This window comes from Oratosquilla oratoria, chromosome 26, assembly GCF_046742065.1.
Source record: "Oratosquilla oratoria isolate Oo_2021 chromosome 26, ASM4674206v1, whole genome shotgun sequence".
NCBI lineage: Eukaryota > Metazoa > Arthropoda > Malacostraca > Stomatopoda > Squillidae > Oratosquilla > Oratosquilla oratoria.
Window position 1 is genome coordinate 1,541,604 of NC_134802.1, and position 20,775 is coordinate 1,562,378.

The 20,775-nt window shown below is 39.6% G+C and overlaps 1 protein-coding gene across 1 annotated transcript in view; it reads left to right on the forward strand.

Moving 5' to 3' along the window:
• BicD (Microtubule-associated protein Bicaudal D) overlaps positions 1-20,775 on the forward strand; it is a 327,397-nt gene that overhangs the window by 225,953 nt on the left and 80,669 nt on the right. Inside the window, exon 10 of the mRNA XM_076209252.1 lies at positions 17,693-17,790. Coding sequence (XP_076065367.1) covers positions 17,693-17,790 — 98 coding nt within the window. The remainder of the gene's footprint in view (positions 1-17,692; positions 17,791-20,775) is intronic.

Genomic DNA, 20,775 nt, shown 5'->3' on the forward strand with positions numbered 1-20,775 from the left:
TGTTGTGGTACATATTTATTCACACCCTCATTATAAATTTTAGTATATTCCATTTCTCTTCCATCCTTGTTTCATCATTTAGGAATTTTTCCCAGTTTGCATTACGAAAGGATTTTTTAACTTTCTCAAAATACATTTTGTTGTACATTGGTCTTCCTATTCTATGTTTCTCCTTTCTTCTTAGGTCTTTATGCTCTTTTAGTTCAAATTCTATAAGTGCATGGTCACTCTTTCCTATTGGTATTTTGTAATCTATTCTGTCTACAATTTCAGGTTCTGACATAAGTATTAAATCCAATCTTGAAGGTTCTGTATGTGGTATTTTCCTTTATCCACTGAGTCAATGTGTATTCAATGGTCATATCGAGTAGCATGCTGCCCCATACATCCTCTCCACCCCTCACTGTCATTTCTTTCCAACTTATTCTTTTGTGTTAAAATCACCCATAATTACTGTATTTCCTCCTTCTTTCAGTATATCAGTTCATGTTTAGTATCCTCCAACAATTTGGAATGATTGTGTTCTGTCCAGGACTGTGTTTTAGGGGGCACATACATACATACATATATCAAGGCTTTTTCCCCCTTACAAGGGAGGTAGCCAAAAAGGAAAAGGCATAAAATCATTCCCACCCATTCCATCCCTGAAAACACTCCACACCCCTCCACCCTCCCTCTTATCTTAGCACCTCCTGGATGACAGGTCATTCCTGCACCTTGTCCACTGCCCTGGGTCAGAAGCAGTGTCGCCAGACACAGCACATCCACAGCAAGGCCGCTTCACTAAATCGGTGACCCCCCCTCTCCGTCCCCCCATGCATAAAAGGAGAAGACGGGGAGAAATCCCTTCGGGCTGCGACAAATTTTGCTCACACATACCACCTCACCCCCCATCCCCCCGCCCATTCCATCTCGTGCATCACAACATCATCCATATACAACCATTCTCCATTCACCCCTGTCTTCTGTCCTCTCCCATCCTTCCTCAACAGACATTCCCCTCCTCCCAACGCCCCCTTCCCCCCATCCATCCACCTCATCCTAGGATGTCCCCTCATGTTCACTCCCTCCACATCTGCCTTCCATACCTCTTTTACTAGTCTTTCTTCAATCATTCTTTCCATGTGTCCAAACCATCCTAATACTCTTTCATCAACCCTATCTCCCAACTCCCTTTCCACCCCAGTTCTTCTCCTCACCTCCTCATTTCTCAATCTATCTAGCCTAGTAACCCCCATCATACTTCTCAGACACCTCATCTCAAACACATTCAAACTCCTTCTCTCTTCCTCTCTTATGTTCCATGTTTCTGCCCCATACAATGCTGTTGGCACAATCACTCCTTCATACAGTCTCCTCTTAGAATCCATTCCCAAATGTCTATTCCTCATTACACTCTTTAATCCACCAAGGCATTTACTCGCTTCTCTCAATCTACATTCTACCTCCACCTTCACTCCACCTTTTCCTGCCACATTTGCACCCAAGTATCTAAAACTATCCACTTCCTCCAGTCACTCTCCCTTAATGCTCACTTCCAGTCTACTGCCACTTTCACCCCTTGTACATCTCATCACATTACTTTTACCTAAATTTATCTTTAGCTTTCTTCTATCACATACTCCCAAACTCTGTCACCAACTTCCTCAATCCCTCCTCCGATCCTGCCACAAGTGCAGTGTCGTCACCAAACAACAGTTGGCTCATCTCCCACTTTTCTCCATTTTCTTTAACCATCTCTAATCCCTGACCCACTACCCTTGCATTTACCTCTCGCACTACCCCATCCATGTATAAGTTGAAGAGCCAGGGCGACATAACACATACTTGACGAAGTCCCACCTTTACCTTGAACCACTCACTCTCTCCATTTCTAATCCTGACACAAGCTCTACTACTCTCATAAAAACTCTTGACAGCTCCTAGAAGCTTTCCTCCTATCCCATATATCTGCATAACCTCCCACAGTGCCTTTCTGTCTACCCTATCATAAGCCTTTTCCAGATCCATAAAAGCCAAAAAAACATCCTTCCCCTTTCCTATAGCTTTCTCACATATCTGTCTTACCACAAAGATCTGATCTACACAAGCTCTACTCATCCTAAATCCACACTGTTCCTCACCAATTACTCCCTCTGTTCCTCTCCTAATCCTCTCAATCAAGATCCTCCCATAAGCCTTCCCAACTACACTTAACAAGCTAATCCCTCTGAAACTACTACATTCACACTTGTCCCCTTTTCCCTTGTAAAGAGGAACTATACAGGCACTCCTCCAGTCCTCCGGCACTCTACCCTCTCTCCAGCAAATATTAAATAACCTCACCAGCCAGTCCACCATCGCTGTACCTCCTTTTTTTTAGACATTCTGCATGGCATCCATCCAGACCAGGTGCCTTACCTGCTTTCATCATCTTAACAACTGCCTTCACCTCATCCTTCCTTATTTCTCCTCCATTTTCCTCACTCATCACTCTCATTTTCTTAGCATTTCCCACTGCAACTATCTTTCCCTCCCTATCGTCCTTCACATTTAGCAACTCCCTGGAATATTTTGCCCATCTTCCCCTTACTGCCTTCTCTTCCATTATCATCTCTCCATCTGCACCTTTTACCTCTCCATCTTAACCTTCCATTGTTTCTTTATTTCTTGGAAGTCATTTTCTTTAATCTTTTCTTCCACTTTCTTAGTCACTGACTGTATTTGATCCTTCATCTCTTTCTTCAATGCCTCATTCCTATTCATATCTTCATTTTTCAATCTTATATTTTTTCCCTTAATCCTATTTAGTTCTATTTTCAATTTGTCAATTTCCCTGTTGTTTTCTTCATTGGCTTTTCTTAACATGGCTACTTCTTTGTATATACTTTTGCATTCACTTTTCAATTCAATTCTTTTGCATTCACTTTTCAATTCAATTCTTTTGCATTCACTTTTCAATTCAATTCTTTTGCATTCACTATATTCAATACTTTTGCATTCACTTTTCAATTCAATTATTTTCAATTCACTTTTCAATACAAATCAATTTGGATTCAGACAAGGACGATCATGTACAACAATCTTGATCTGCTTCTACTCAAGATTAATAGACATAATACAAGATAGAGATGGTTGGGCAGATTGTGCCCTTCTGGACCTACAAAAGGCATTTGATAAGGTACCACACAATAAACTAATAAGAAAAATAGAGTCAGTAGGTGGCATCAGAGGAAAATTATTGGAATGGATGAAAGACTTCCTGACTGGGAGGAAAATGAGAGTAGTAATTAGAGATAAATTCTCAAATTGGGAAGAAATGATAAGTGGTGTCCTGCAGGGATCAGTACTGGCCCCGATCATGTTTGCCATATACATAAATGACATGGATGAAGGAGTAGAGTGTTATATGAATTTCTTTGCAGACAACGCAAAAATACTAAAGAAAGTAAGAATGGAGGAGGATTGCAACTCATTACAACAAGACTTGGACAAGATCTGGAAATGGACTCAAAAGTGGGAAGTGAAATTCAATATCAAGAAATGTAGTATAATGGAATTTGGAAAAAGTAAAAACAGAATATCGAAAGATTATAAAATTGGTGAAGAAGAGGTCAAAAAAGTAAACTCTGAAAAAGACCTTGGAGTGATGATCAGCAAAGACGTGACACCGGACAAACATATTAATAAAATAGAGAAATCTACAATTTATTGAGGTCAATAAAAGTGGCATTTGTCTATTTGGATGAGGAATTGATAAAAAAAAATTTAACTACACTAATAAGACCAAAACTTGAGTATGTAGCAACACTATGGATGCCCAATACCAAAAAGACTCTAAAAAAAACTAGAAAGAATACAAAGAGCAACAACAAAACTGGGACCAACTCTTTCCAAAATGACATATGAACAAAGACTGTTCAAATAAGAATTACCAACTCTGGAACAAAGAAGGGAAAGAGGAGACCTACTATCTATAGAATTATGAAAGGAATGGAAATCTTAGATAAGAATGATTTATTGAAATGGGACAATGGAAAAACAAGAGGGCATGAAAAGAAACTCAAAAAAGATAACTACAGAAGAGATCTGAAAAAGATAGCTTCCCACACAGAGTGATAGATACTTGGAACAAATTAGATAAAGAAACAGTGTGTGTAAACACTATTCAAGATTTTAAGAAAAAATTTGATGCTGAAAGATACAAAGACAGGTCACCATGAGCATATCTCCCTTCCCGTATAATACAATTAGGTAAATACACTCCCTTTAGACACACATTAAACAACCTCACTAGCCACCACCTCTCCTGTGGTAGGGGGAAAGTTCCCTTGTGGTGCGGTAAAAGTCCCCTGTGGTGGGGGGAAAAGAACTGCCACCAAGTCTTCCCACTTGAATAGTAAGAGGTGACAAGAATGGGACAGGGATTAGGAATAGGCATCCTTCTCCCTGTAGTCCCACATTGGACATTCCTAAAAAAAGTAAAGGCATAAGAGGGTCTAGCAGTTTTCTAACCAGTACCCTAAGGTTTGGGTCTTTCAATGTGCATTGAAGTGGTAAATATGAGAGTAATAGGGAAGAGATAGGCGGTATGTTTGTGAGAAGAAAGATGGATATGTTGGCTTTGAGTGAAACTAAGTTGAGAGGGAGGGGCGAGTGTAAGTTTGGGAGTGTAGTTGGGAGGTTCTCAGGAGTAAAGAGAGGACGAGGGAGAGAAGGGGTGACTATACTAGTAAGTGAAGAGATAAGTAAGCATGTAGTGGAGAGGAAGGAGTTTTCTTCAAGGTTAATGTGGATGAAGGTGAAACTGGGAAGGTAAGTGTGGGTTTTTGTAAGTGCATATGGGCCTGGTAGTGAGAATATTGTAGAAGAAAGGGAGGCTTTTTGGATAGATTTAAATGAGGGCATAGAGGAATTAGGGAGAAACAACAATGTAGTGGTATTGGGAGACCTTAATGCGAGGGTAGGAAATGAACCAACAGGAAAACTAAAAAATATCCTATAGAGAAATAGAGAAAAGCAGATGGAGGAAAATACAAAAGAAACAGTCATGAAAGTGATTAAAAAAGGAAAATTGGGTGAGAGATACAGTTGACAAAGGTAAATGCATTGTGGTCCATGGTATCCAGGAAAAACACAATATGCATAAATACCAGAGAGAAAAGGAGGAAAAGGAAATTCTGAAAGAAATTCAGGAAGAAGGGCAAAATTTTGACAAAGAAATTGACGAGATTCACAGGATATGCAAATACTCAAAAGAAAAACAACATAGACCTCTGAAAATAAAACTAAGAACTCAAATAATAGCTGAGGAAATACTATCAAAAGCAATTAAATTAGCAAACAGCAAGAAATTCAAACATGGATAAAAAAGGAAATGAGTGATGATGAGGAAAAAGAGGAAGACAAGGTTTTCAGAATTGAAGCCAACGATAGAAATGAAAAAAGAATGGAGACATAAGAAAACGAGTTTTTTGGAGAGTACTGAACCTGAGCCTGAAAAAATGGTGCATCAGAAAAATGGAAAATAAAAAAGAAAAGAAGAAAATATGAAACTAAAAGTGGCATACACAAATATGGACGGTGTGATCTCTGTTCATAGAGAAATGATGACACTTTTATACTATGTCCCTCCGTTATGCTGTCCCCCAACCCCTTGTTGCTGTCCTGTACCATTTCACTGAGTATTCTTTTTCTGCTGTGGGGGAATTCCCTGTGGTGGGGAAAGAATACTGCCACCAAGTATTCCCACTTGGATCGTAAGAGGCGAGAAGAAAGGGACAGGGATTGGGACTAGGCATCACCCTCCTTGTAGCCCCACAGGGGACATTCCCAAACAAAAAAGAGAAGGCATAAGAGGGTCTGGGAGTTTTCGGACCAGCACCCTAAAGTTTGGGTCTTTTAATGTGCGTGGATGTGGTACAGATGAGAGTAAAAGGGAAAAGATAGGTAGTATGTTTGGGAGAAGAAAGATGGATGTGTTGGCTTTGAGTGAAACTAAATTGAAAGGGAAGGGTGAGTGTAAGTTTGGGAGTGTAAGTGGGAGGTTATCAGGAGTGAAGAGAGGGCGAGGGAAGGAAGGGGTGGCTATCCTAGTAAGTGAAGAGATAGGTAAATGGGTAGTGGAGTGGAAGGAGGTTTCCTCAAGGATAATGTGAATGAAGGTGAAACTGGGAAAGGAGATGTGGGTCTTTGTAGGTGCATATGGACCTGGCAGTGAGAAGAGTGGGAGGCCTTTTGGATAGATTTAAATGAGTGCATAGAGGATTTAGGAAGAAATGAATGTAAATGTGATTGTACTGGGAGACCTTAATGCTAGGGTAGGAAATGGTCCAATCGATGGAGTGGTTGGGAAATGTGGAGTTCCAGGAAAGAATCGTAGTGGAGAGTTGATGGTGGAAATGTGTCTAGAAAGAGAGTTGATGATAGCAAATACAGTGTTTCGGAAGAAAGTCAAGCATAAGTACACATGGGAGAGGGTGGTGGATGGAAGGGTGGTAGATAGAGCATTAATGAATTATGTAGTGCTAAATAGGATTATGATAGGAAGAGTTAAGGATGTACATGTGCTAAGGGGAGAGAGTGGGGGGAATATCAGATCATTTTTTGGTGGAAGGTAAGTTGAGAATGGAGGATAGATGGAGAAAGAGGAAAGGGACAAAAGGTAGGGAGGTGCTTAGCGTGAACTGTTTAAATGAAAAGGGAAAGGAGAAGGAGTACGAAAAGAAGCTGAGAGAGGAGTGGGAGGGAGTAAAGGATAGAGTAGAGCTGGGTGTGGAGGAGGAATGGGGATGGTTCAAGGAGGGAGTCATGAAGTGTGCAAGGATGGTATGTGAAACAAGAAGGACAGGTGGAAATAGAAGAAAGGGTAGTGAATGGTGGGATGAGGAAACAAAGAAGGTTGTAGAAGAGAAGAAGTGAGCTTTCACAGATTGGTTACAAAATAGGACGAGGAAGTCATATGAGAGGTACAAAGAAAAGAAAAGAGAAATAAAGCAAAAGGTTAAGTAGGCAAAGAGGAGAGCAGATGTGAAATGGGGTAAGAGTATGACAGAAAATTTTGAAAGTAATAAAAAGGTGTTTTGGAAAAAAATTAAGAGAGGAAGAGGAGGCAAATCAAGTAGATAAGGAAGGGTAAAAGGTGCAGATGGAGAGATGATAATGGAAGAGAAGGCAGTAAGGGGAAGATGGGCAGAATATTTAAAGGAGTTGCTAAATGTGAAGGAGGATAGGGAGGGAAAGATAGTTGCAGTGGGAAATGTGAAGAAAATGAGAGTGATGAGTGAGGAGAATGGAGGAGAAATAAGGAAGGATGAGGTGAAGGCAGTTGTTAAGATGATGAAAGCAGGTAAGGCACCTGGTCTGGATGGATGCCATGCAGAATGTCTGAAAAAGGGAGGTACAGTGATGGTGGACTGGCTGGTGAGGTTATTTAATGTTTGCTGGAGAGAGGGTAGAGTGCCGGAGGACTGGAGGAGTGCCTGTATAGTTCCTCTTTACAAGGGAAAAGGGGACAAGTGTGAATGTAGTAGTTTCAGAGGGATTAGCTTGTTAAGTGTAGTTGGGAAGGCTTATGGGAGGATCTTGATTGAGAGGATTAGGAGAGGAACAGAATGAGTAATTGGTGAGGAACAGTGTGGATTTAGGACAGGTACAGGTTGTTTAGATCATATCTTTGTGGTAAGACAGATATGTGAGAAAGCTATAGGAAAGGGGAAGGATGTTTTTTTGGCTTTTATGGATCTGGAAAAGGCTTATGATAGGGTAGACAGAAAGGCACTGTGGGAGGTTATGCAGATATACGGGATAGGAGGAAAGCTTCTAGAAGCTGTCAAGAGTTTTTATGAGAGTAGTAGAGCTTGTGTCAGGATTAGAAATGGAGAGAGTGAGTGGTTCGAGGTAAAGGTGGGACTTCGTCAAGGATGCGTTATGTCGCCCTGGCTGTTCAACTTATACATGGATGGGGTAGTGCGAGAGGTAAATGCAAGGGTAGTGGGCAAGGGATTAGAGATGGTTAAAGAAAATGGAGAAAAGTGGGAGATGAGCCAACTGTTGTTTGGTGACGACACTGCGCTTGTGGCAGGATCGGAGGAGGGATTGAGGAAGTTGGTGGTAGAGTTTGGGAGAGTATGTGATAGAAGAAAGGTAAAGATAAATGTGGGTAAAAGTAAGGTGATGAGATGTACAAGGGGTGAAAGTGGCAGTAGACTGGAAGTGAGCATTAAGGGAGAGCGACTGGAGGAAGTGGATAGTTTTAGATACTTGGGTGCAAATGTGGCAGGAAAAGGTGGAGTGAAGGTGGAGGTAGAATGTAGATTGAGAGAAGCGAGTAAATGCCTTGGTGGATTAAAGAGTGTAATGAGGAATAGACATTTGGGAATGGATGCTAAGAGGAGACTGTATGAAGGAGTGATTGTGCCAACAGCACTGTATGGGGGCAGAAACATGGAACATAAGAGAAGAAGAGAGAAGGAGTTTGAATGTGTTTGAGATGAGGTGTCTGAAAAGTATGATGGGGGTTACTAGGCTAGATAGAGTGAGAAATGAGGAGGTGAGGAGGAGAACAGGGGTGGAAAAGGAGCTGGGAGATAGGGTTGATGAAAGAGTATTAGGATGGTTTGGACACATGGAAAGAATGATTGAAGAAAGACTAGTAAAAGAGGTATGGAAGGCAGATGTGGAGGGAGTGAACATGAGGGGACGTCCTAGGATGAGGTGGATGGATGGGGTGAAGGGGGCTTTGGGGAAGAGGGGAATGTCTGTTGAGGAAGGATGGGAGAAGACAGAAGACAGGGGTGAATGGAGAATGGTTGTATATGGATGATGTTGTGATTGCATGAGGTGGAATGGGCGGGTGGATGGGGGGTGAGGTAGTATGTGTGAGCAAAATTTGACGCAGCCTGAAGGGATTTCTCCCCGTCCTCTCCTTTTATGCAATGGGGGGACGGAGAGGGGGGTCGCTGATATAATGAAGCGGCCTTGCTGTGGATGTGCTGTGTCTTGCGACACTGCTTGTGACCCAGGGCAGTGGACAAGGTGCAGGGATGACCCGTCATCCAGGAGGTGCTAAGATAAGAGGGAGCGTGGAGGGGTGTGGAGTGTATTCAGGGATGGAATGGGTGGGAATGATTTTATGCCTTTCCCTTTTTGGCTACCTCCCTTGTAAGGAGGAAAAAGCCTTGGTATATGTATGTATGTATATATGATCTTTGGAATTAATTAGCTAAACATCTATCTGGAAATAGAGAAACCTGACATTATGGGAATTGTGGAGACGAAACTGAAAGGCCCTCTATCAACAAATATGGTCAAAGTCTATACAACCACTTGGTGAAAAATAGAACAGACAAACAGGGAGGAGATGTCATGATACATACATACATATACCAAGGCTTTATCCCCCTAACAAGGGAGGTAGCCAAAAAGAAAAAAGCTTAAAACCATTCCCACCCATTCCATCCCTGAATACACTCCACCCCCCCTCCACCCTCCCTCTTATCTTAGCACCTCTTGGATGACGGGTCATCCCTGCACCTTGTCCACTGCCCTGGGTCAGAGGCAGTGTCACAAGACACAGCACATCCACAGCAAGGCCGCTTCATTAAATTGGCGAGCCCCCCCTCCATCCCCCCATGCATAAAAGGAGAAGATGGATAGAAATCCCTGTGGGCTGTGTCAAATTAGAGAATTAAATGACCTAAAGAGCAAAAAGAACGAAAAATGAGGATAAAAATAAAAATGAACTGAGATTAATAGAGATAACACAAGAAAGAGATGGTAGGGCAGATTGTGCCTTCTTGGACTTGCAGAAGGCTTTTGACAAAGTACCACATAAAAAGTTAATAAGAAAAATTGAAATAGTAGGAGGAATACAAGGTAGACTACTGGAATGGATGAAAGATTTCTTAAGTGGGAGAAAAATGAGTGGTACTTAACCACTTCAATACGGGACTTAAATCTCGCGGGCAGCAGCCAATGCCAGCCGTACGACGTAACGAAAAAATATTCGCATCATAAAATATAGTCGCCGCTTATATCGATCGTTCTCTCTTTCACCCGCGAATTTTGAAAACCACAGAGAATGGGATTAAGGGCGCATTTGGGAGAATGTAAAAACACAGGGGCGACTACAATAAATATAATCAAGACGCCGATATGGCAGCGTCGCGAATCCACTTGCTCCTCATGACGCCTACGTGTGCGGCACCGTATGGAAGGGGTTAAGAGACAAAAATTTGAACGGGGAAGATGTGAAAAGTGGCATCCCATAAGGCTCTGTATTGGCTCTTTAATGTTTGCCATATATATAAATGACATGGATGAGGGATTGAAGTGTTACATGAACTTCTTTGCTGATGATGCCAAATTACTCAAGAGTAAGCAGAGAAGATTGCAGATCACAATAAGAAGACCTGGACAAAATATGGGAATGAGGTCAGAGGTGTGAAGTGAACTTTAACATTAAGAAATGTAGTATAATGGAATTTGGAAAAAAGCAAAAATAGAATATTGGGCCATTATAAAATTGGTACCAAGAAAGTCAAAAAGTCGACTCTGAAATGGACCTGGGAGTGATTATCTCAAGTGACTTGACACCTGATAAACATGTCAATAAATTAGTTGGAGAGCCTTTTAAATTATTAAGATCAATGAAAGTGGCCTTTGACTACATGGATGAAGAAATGGTAAAGAAAATAGTGGTTGCACTGATAACACCTAAATTAGAGTATGCTGCAACACTATGTGCACCTAGCAAAAAAAAAAAAAAAAAAAAAAATATATATATATATATATATATATATATATATATATATATATATATATATATATATATATATATATATACACATATATAATTCAAAGAGCAGCAGCAAAAATGGCACCTACACTCAAATTTCACATATGAACAAAGATTGGATAAATTACATCCATCAACACTGGAACAGAGAAGAGAAAGAGGTGATTTGTTGACCATTTACAGAATTATGAAAGGGATGGAAGTCCTTGATAGAGATGACTTATTAAAATGGGACAGAAGAGGTACAAGAGGACACGAGAAGCTAAAGAAGGACAGTTACAGAAGAGATTTGAAAAATAATAGCTTCCCACATAAAACTGTTGAGGTATGGAACAAAATGGAGAAACAGTGAGTGCCAAAACTATACAAGAATTTAAGAATAAACTGGGTGCGGAGAGATACAAAAACGGGTCACTACGAGCATAGCTCTCGTCCCGTAAAATACAACTAGGTAAATACATACCATACCTTTATCAACAACACTCGTTGTTATAGAAAAAACTTGAAAAGGAACAGTTTCCCACACAGAGTGATAAATACATGGAACAAATTAGACAACAAAACAGTATGTGCTAACACTATACAAGATTTTAAGATAAAACTTGATGCGGAGAGATACAAAGACGGATCACCACGAGCATAACTCCCCTCCCGTATATTACAACTAGGTAAACTAGGTAAATACATGTGCACCTAAGATTCTATGTGTAACATATGATACATCCATATCATTCAAACAACACATCACAAACATAAAGACTTAATGCACTTATTTCAATTGAAGGAACAACATTTGGACAAAACAAACTAACTATTACTACAGTACATAAAGAATGTATACGCTCAATGATAAATTATGTGAGCCCTTGCACAGGCCCCTAATCTCACTAAGTCATACCACAACACCCTTGAGACCATACAATACAAAGTCCTAAAGACAATTACAGGCTGCACAAACACAACACCTATAGACCATTTACAGCGTGAAACAAAAGTCTTCAAAGTCAAAAATCACCTTGACATGAGAGGCACACAAACACTTGGTGCAGCCCCCAGAAACATAGCACACCTACTACACTACATGGTAGAACACCGACACACACCAAGAAACATCAAAACAACATTCAAATTCCTATATCACACACAGATGCTCTCTTCTCTTCCTCTACAACCACTAGATACCAGCCTCCATAATCATATAACTCACTGCTCTATCACAAACTGAGAGAAAATTCACTGTTGCATGCAAGACCTCCTGACATCCATCCCTCTCAATCCTCTCTCCCCCAGAAGGACAGAGACTAACTGGCCACACTGCAGTGCAGCCACCATCCAGCCACCTCACCCCATATTATACAACACATTATGGAAGATGGCATTGTACACAATTATGCATGCCAACAGCACAATATAGACTATAAAGGACTTGTGAGAAAGCCTCATTTCAGTGGTGGTGTTGCAGCCAGACAGTTTAGGGAATGACAAGAACAGGACATACTACCTTACTAAATAATCCACCAAATCAAACCCTGCATTAAAATCCCTCTCAAGAGAACCAAAAATCACATAAACACACATTCAGGATACCATGCAGATGTAAGATAGTATCAGTACAAAATCAAACTGCCCTAGATGCAGTCCTCACATTAGACGATGACATTGGTGTGAATGGAAGGCTAGCCGTGAGCTCCAAATCAGTGCTTTTTTTCAAGGAAACACCTAAGTTGTATTTACAAAAGAGTTGTGTTTTTCGAGTAACCGCTATGGTAAAATAAGTATCCAGTTTGATATAGTGTATTAATGCACAAAATAGAGGAAGGAAAAGAAGAAAAAAGGAAAAATGAACCAACAAAGAGAGTATTGGACATAAGCAGAGTAGAGTCACCACTGGGGTTGATACAAAAAAAATAAACTTGTTTGAATGATACCCCAAGGCCAACTCAAAGGTGGGACAACAATGCTTTTTCAGGGTTTCCAAAGGAAAGAGGTTGTTAGGTAAAGGTTTAGATGTAGAAAGAGAAACTAGGTATAACAATGTACTAAGCAATTGGGATATTAATTAACGAATTGATGGAGGAACTAATATATTTAAAAAATTATTATAGAGCAATGCACAGAAAGATAAGCTATCTATGAAAAGCTAACAAAGAGATGAACAGAGAGCTTAATGATCTAAAAAATTAATTAAATATGATCAGAAGTGATAATGAAAGAATGAAAAATGAAGATAACAAAAATGAAGTGTTGAAAAAAGAAGTCAAAGAACAAATAAAAGCAGTGACTGAAAAAGTTGGAGAATCAATTAAGGAGATGGATCTCCTAGAAAAAAATCAATGGAAACAAGAACAAGAAAATCAGAAAATGACATTTAAAGAAATAGTACAACAGCAGGTTGAGGAAAATGCTAAAGAAACGGTAAAGTAATTAAAGAAAAGGAAAACTGGGTAAAAGACCAGTAGATAAAAAATAGTGCATTGTAGGTTATGGTATTAAAAACATAATGTATACAAATACCAAAAATAAAAAAAAAGCGAAAGACATTGCAAAGGCAATTCTGAAATGGTACAAGAGGAGGGACAGGAATTAGACAAAGAGATTGAAGAAGTGTTTAGGATGGGACAATACTCCAGAGAAAAACACTATAGGCCACAAAAAAATCAAACTAAGGTCTCAAATGATAGCTGAAGTACTATCAAAAGCAGCAAAGCTAGCAAATAGTGAAAACTACAAAAATGTATGGATAAAAAAGGAAATGAGCGATGAGGGAAAAAAGAAAAGACAGAAATGAAGCAAATGAAAAAAAGAAAAAAAAATGAGAGAAGAACGGAGACTGAAAAGAATTTAATTTTTTTGGAAAGTACTGGACCTGAGAAAATGCTACATCAAAATAAAGGAACATTAAATAATAATAATGATAATAAGTAGATTAAAAATAACATATACTAACACAGTATGATTTCAGGACTAAACAAACTTAGATTTTATGTTTTTAAGAAATATGTAGGGAATTTAAGATATGTAGGGAAGCAATGACAGTGAAAGGTGGAGAAGAACTTTGTGGAAATATTCTACTGGATATGACCATTGACTCAATGGGTAAAGGAAAATACCAGATATAGAAACAATGAAGAACTGTCGAGACTAGAATTAACATTTACATCAGAGCCTGAAATTGTGGATAAAATAGAATACAAGACACCAATTGGGAAGAGTGACCACATACTAATAGAGTTCAAACTAAAAGAACAAATTGATTTGAGAAGAAATGAGAAACATAGAAAAGAAAGACTAATGTACAACAAAATGGATTTTCAAAAACTTAGAATTTTTTTTACAAAATGTGAACTGGGAAAACTTCTTAAATAAGAAACAAAGGTGGAAAAGGAATGGAAAATACTAAATGAAAATTACAAGGAGGGAACAGACAAATGTGTACCAAAGAAGAAACAAGAATGGGTGTACATAAATTGCTGGTATAACAAAAAGTGTAGTGAGGCTAAAGATAGAAGAGACAAAGCCTGGAAAAGATGGAAAAAAGAAAAAAAAAAGAAATCACCAAATGGCAAATATACATCAAACTAAGAAACAAATATGTAAAAATATGCAGGGAAGAAAAAAGAAACTATGAAAAGGACATAATAGAAAAATGCAAGGACCAACCTAAACTATTCTACAGGTATGTAAATGACAAACTAAAAGATAAACATGAAATAGTGAAACTGCGTGAAGGAAATAATGAATATATAGATGATGTAGAAATGGCTGAAATTATGATCAAACATTTTAAATCTGTATTCACAATTGAAAGTTCACAAAATTGGGAGGAAGGACAGAGAGTAAGACCCCCCCAATGAAAGAAATAACGGTGACATAGAAAGAAATAAGGGACTAAATAAAAATTTTGATGCCTGAAAGTCACACGGTCCAGATGGAATTGCAAATTGGATATTGAAAAATGTACAGATGAACTAATGGACAAAATACACAAGATAATTGATTTCTCACTCTAAGAAGTAAAAGTACCACAAGATTGGAAAAATGCAAATATTGTACCAATATACAAAGGAGGGGACAAAGAAAATCCAACCAACTCTAGACCAGTCTCCCTTACAAGTACAATAAAAAAATATGCGAAAAATTACATGGATTAAACATTTGGAAGAGAACAGTATACTAAATCCAAAACAATTTGGATGTAGATCCTGAAGGTCATGTACCACAAACTTGATATGCTTTTACTCGAGGTTAATAGAAATAATAAAAGAAAGGGATGGATGGGTGGATTGTGCCTTTTTAGATTACAAAAAGCATTTGACAAAATATCACACAAAAGCTACTAAGAAAAATTGAAACAATAGGTGGAATACAAGGAAACTTATTGGAATGGATGAAAGATTTCTTGACTGGGAAAAAAAGATGAGGGGGGGTACTTATAGACAAAAATCGACCTGGGAAGAAGTGATAAGTGGAGCCCCACAAGGTTCAGTATTGGCTCTGATAATGTTTGCCATATATGGATGAAGGTGTTGAATGTTATATGAACTTCTTTGCAGATTATGCAAAACTACTAAAGAGTAAGTACAGAGGAAGATTGCAAATCACTACAGAAAGACCTGGACAAAGTCTGGGAATGGAGTCAGAATTTTGAAATGAATTTCAACATCAAGAAATGTAGTGTAATGGAATTTGGAAAAAGTGAAAATAGAATATCGGGACAATATATAATTGGTACAAAGGAAATTAATAAAGTCAATTCAGAAAGGGACCTAGGAGTAACTATCACCAATGACATGGCACCAGACAAACATATCAACAAAATAAAGAAATTTTCAATTTACTACCTGGATGAAGAAATGGTAAAGAAAATATTAGGTACATTGATAAGACCAAGATTGCAGTATGCTGCAACACTCTGGACATCCAGTTCTAAAAATAACAGAAATTAGAAAGAATTTAAAGAGCAACAACAAAGATGGCACCACTACTCTCTAAATTGACATATGAACAAAGATTGGACAAACTGGAACTACCAACCCTGGAACAAAGAAGAGAAAGAGGAGATCTACTAATCATTTACAGAATTATGAGTGATGGAATTCCTTGATAGTGATGATTTACTAAAGTGGGATAAAAGAAAAACAAGAGGACATGGGAAAAAACTTAAAACAGATAGTTACAGAAGAGATCTGAAAAAGAATAGTTTCCCACACAGAGTAGTAGATATCTGGAACAAATTGAATGAGGAAACAGCAAATGCAAAACCTAGACAAGAATTTAAGATCAAACTGGATGCTGAAAGATACAAAAGCGGGTCACTATGAGCATAGATCTTTTCCCGTAAAGTACAACTAGGTAAATACTGGAACACATCATACAGTGCTCCACAATAACTATTCTTAGACAACAACACAATTTTTCGTCTTTGATTAATTATAAGCCATTCTGGTGGCCATTGCTGGTTACCTGGGACCTGTGGGTTTTCTTCAAGAGAATCTTGGAAGAACAGATTGATTGATATTGTTCATTTAGTTAATTACAAGGGTCATTCCAAAAGTAATGCCTCTTATTTTTTAACTTAAAAAGTTGGAGTTACGAAGATGGGAGTGGCACCTTTTGTGCTCCAGAATTTATTTTTTTACGTAGTCACCACCATTCTCAATGCACTTTTGCCAGTGATGAACGAGAACCTTGATGCCTCGGTCGTAAAAGTCAGCGCCTGCCAAGGTAGTCCTTTTTTTCACGGCTGTGATTATGGCATTGTTGTCGGGGAAACGCTGCCCACATAATGCGTCCTTCAGAGGTCCGAACAAATGGAAGTCTGACGGTGCCAGGTCGGGACTATATGGTGGGTGAGACAGCACCGTCCAGCCAAACTTTGTCACACATTCCGTGGTCTTCAAACTTGTGTGTGGCCTGGCGTTGTCGTGTTGCAAATGGAATGTTTCCCTTTTCTCTGGCCTTACACGGGCAATCCGGGCCTTCAGCTTGGTCAACGTTTCAACGTAACGGTCAGAGTTGACAGTTGTCCCTGGTTCTAAGAAATCCAGGAGGATGATGCCCTTCCTGTCCCAGAGGACTGTGCACATCACTTTGCCTGCTGATGTCTGCGTCTTGAACTTCTTTGCTGGGTAGTGTGAGTGGTGCCATTCCATCGACTGCCATTTGGACTCCGGCTCGTAGTAGTGAAACCACGTCTCATCACCAGTGATGATGCAGTCCAAGAATCCATCACCTTTGGCTTCATACCGATCCAACAAGTCCTGACAGACATAGCACACACTTTGCTGTATCCTAGGGATGACAACATCGTTTCCAGTGCACTGACACCCACATCCAACTCTACATGCATTTCATTCACCATTATCCGCTGATCATCGTGGATGAGTTGATCAAGGCACACTTTGTTTTCCGGGGTGGTGGCTGTGCATGGGCGTCCGGAGCGCACTTTGTCGCTCACATCTCTGTCGCTGCTCTGAAATCGACGAACCCATCTCCTAACTGTGCTGACATCAACTGCATCGACTTCGTAAACGTTCACCACGCACCGGTGAATGTTGATTGGTTCAATTTTTCTGCATGGAGTAATTCAATGATGCATCTCTGCTTCTGACACATGTCCATGACAGGGATTGATTTCTTAGAGTGTCACACCATCAATATCTGCAACAGAGAGATGAAACTTTCAGGTCATGAGTGCATAAGTTCAGTCATCTTAATGCATTTTGCAATCCCCTCAGATCCCTTCGGGTGGAATAAAAAATAGGAGGCATTACTTTTGGAATGACATTTGTATGCTGCAATTTCTTTTTACACATTCATATAACCCATTTGAATTACAAGGTCATTTTAGGAAGTAATGATGATTTCTTAAACCATGAAAAGTGAGATATATAGATACATGTTTGTGTCTTTCAGGAGAGGGAGGTGAGAAACCATCATCGCCAACATATCAGCAGTCCATTTTTGATAATTTGAGGGTCAAACTTCGCACCGATGTCCAACTTACAGAATTTGTAAGTATACCCAAAAAAGTTTGAGATAAAGTGTTTAAATTGGAAGTGGGTAGAAACAACTTTGCCAACCATGTAGTTAATGAAATAAACTTCCTGCAGAGGCAGTGCAATGTAGTTCAGTTTGAAGCTTTAAGATTAGTGTAAATAAACACCTTAGCAAGGTGCTGTAATGCCTGCCATTTATATTATATTTGTTATTGTTTATTGTTATTTGCTTGATTATTTATTATTAGTTATCTGTCAATTTATTATTATTTACTATTCAACTGTTTATTAATTAACTTTACCTAGTTATTTATTTTATCTATTATAATTTTTATGTATTTATAATTATGATTTTTTTGCATCCAACCTAGTTATGGACCAAAAAGTCTCCTGTTGGCATGCTCCTTTGTAATCCTTTGTAAGAGAAGTATGGTGGGGTTGTAAAGATGGTTAGAGTGAGAACTGTTAAGGCAGAATTCAAGACTGGAAAGAGAGTTGGTAGATAGGGTTGATCAAGTAATGCTAAGATAGTTTGGGAAGAAAAAATGATTGACAAATGTGGAACAAAGAAGTTGATGTAGTGAACTTGAGAGGAATACCAAGAATGAAATGGATAGAGTGAAGGAGGCATTGGGTGCAAGAGGGTCTGTCAGACAAGGAAGAGAGCACAGGAGATAAGAGAGAATGGAGAATGGTTGTAAACAGATGACAGAATAATGTAGCCTAAAGGGATGTTTTTGTCTGCTCAGTAAGTTTCTCAAGTGGATGGGTGGGGGGAGATGTGTGTGTATTTACCCAGTTGTATGTAATAGTTGTATCTTACAGGAAGGGGAGCTACGCTCATGATGTCCTGTCTAAATTGCTCTTAACCCCTACCATACGGTGCCGCACACGTAGGCGTCGTGAGGAGCAAGTGGATTTGCGACGCTGCCATATCGGCGTCTTGATTATATTTATTGTAGTCGCCCCTGCGTTTTGACATTCTCCCTAATCTGCCCTTAATCACATTCTCTATGGTTTTCAAAATTCACGGGTGAAAGAGAGAACAATCGATATAAGCGGTGACTATATTTTATGATGCGAGTATTATTACGACACGTGGTACGGCTGGCATTGGCTGCTGCCCGCGAGATTTAAGTCCCGGAGTGAAGTGGTTAAATCCATGTATGGTTTTTTAACACACTATTGTTCATCTAGTTTATTCCATACATCACTCTGTGGTCGTAGAAGAGAAAAAGCGAGGTTTCACAGATTGGTTACAAAATAGGACGAGGGAGTCGTATGAGAGGTACAAGGAAAAGAAAAGAGAAGTAAAACACAAGGTAAAGGAGGCAAAGAGGAGAGCAGATGTGAAATGGGGTAAGAGTATGATAGAAAATTTTGAAAGTAATAAAAAGATGTTTTGGAAAGAAATTAAGAGAGGAAGAGGAGGGGAATCAAGTAGAGAAGAAAAGGAAAAAGGTGCAGATGGAGAGTCGATAATGGAAAAGAAGGCAGTAAGGGGAAGATGGGCAGAATATTTTAAGGAGTTGCTTAATGTGAAGGAGGATAGGGAGGGAAAGATAGTTGCAGTGGGAAATGCTAAGAAAATGAGAGTGATGAGTGAGAAAAATGGAGGAGAAATAAGGAAGGATGAAGTGAAGGCAGTTGTTAAGATGATGAAAGCAGGTAAGGCACCTGGTCTGGATGGATGCCATGCAGAATGTCTAAAAAAGGAGGTACAGTGATGGTGGACTGGCTGGTGAGGTTATTTAATGTTTGCTGGAGAGAGGGTAGAGTCCCGGAGCACTGGAGGAATGCCTGTATAGTTCCACTTTACAACTTTACAAAGGAAAAGGGGACAAGTGTGAATGTAATAGTTACAGAGGGATTAGCTTGTTAAGTGTAGTTGGGAAGGCTTATGGGAGGATCTTGATTGAGAGGATTAGGAGAGGATCAGAGGGAGTAATTGGTGAGGAACAGTGTGGATTTAGGACGGGTAGAGGTTGTTTAGATCAGATTTTTGTGGTAAAACAGATATGTGAGAAAGCTATAGGAAAGGGGAAGGATGTTTTTTGGGCTTTTATTGATCTGGAAAAGGCTTACGACAGGGTAGACAGGAAGGCACTATGGGAGGTTTTACGGATATACGGGATAGGAGGAAAGCTTCTAGAAGCTGCCAAGAGTTTTTACAAGAGTAGTAGAGCATGTGTTGGGATTAGAAATGGAGAGAGTGAGTGGTTCGAGGTAAAGGTGGGACTTCGTTAAGGATGCGTTGTGTCGCCCTGGCTTTTCAGCTTGTACATGGATGGGGTGGTGCGAGAGGTAAATGCAAGGGTGGTGGGTTAGGGATTGGAGATGGTTAAAGAAAATGGAGAAAAGTGGGAGGTGAGCTAGCTGTTGTTTGGTGACGACACTGTGCTTGTGGCAGGATCAGAGGAGGGATAGAGGAAGTTGGTGACAGAGTTTGGGAGAGTGTGTGAAAGAAAACTGAAGATAAATGTGGGTGAAAGTAAGGTGATGAGATGTACAAGGGGTGAAAGTGGCAGCAGACTGGAAGTGAGCATTAAGGGAGAGCAACTGAAGGAAGTGGATAGTTTTAGATACTTTGGTGCAAATGTGGCAGGAAAAGGTGGAGGTAGAATGTAGATTGAGAGAAGTGAGTAAATGCCTTGGTGGATTAAAAAGTGTAATGAGGAATAGACATTTGGGAATGGATGCTAAGAGGAGACTGTATGAAGGAGTGATTGTGCCAGCAGCACTGTATGGGGCAGAAACATGGAACGTATGAGAGGAAGAGAGAAGGAGTTTGAATGTGTTTGAGATGAGGTTTCTGAGAAGATGGGGGTTACTAGGCTAAATAGAGTGAGAAATGAGGAGGTGAGGAGGAGAACAGGGGTGGAAAGGGAGTTGGGAGATAGGGTTGATGAAAGAGTATTAGGATGGTTTGGACTCATGGAAAGAATGAGTGAAGAAAGACTAGTAAAAGAGGTATGGAAGGCAGATGTGGAGGGAGTGAAC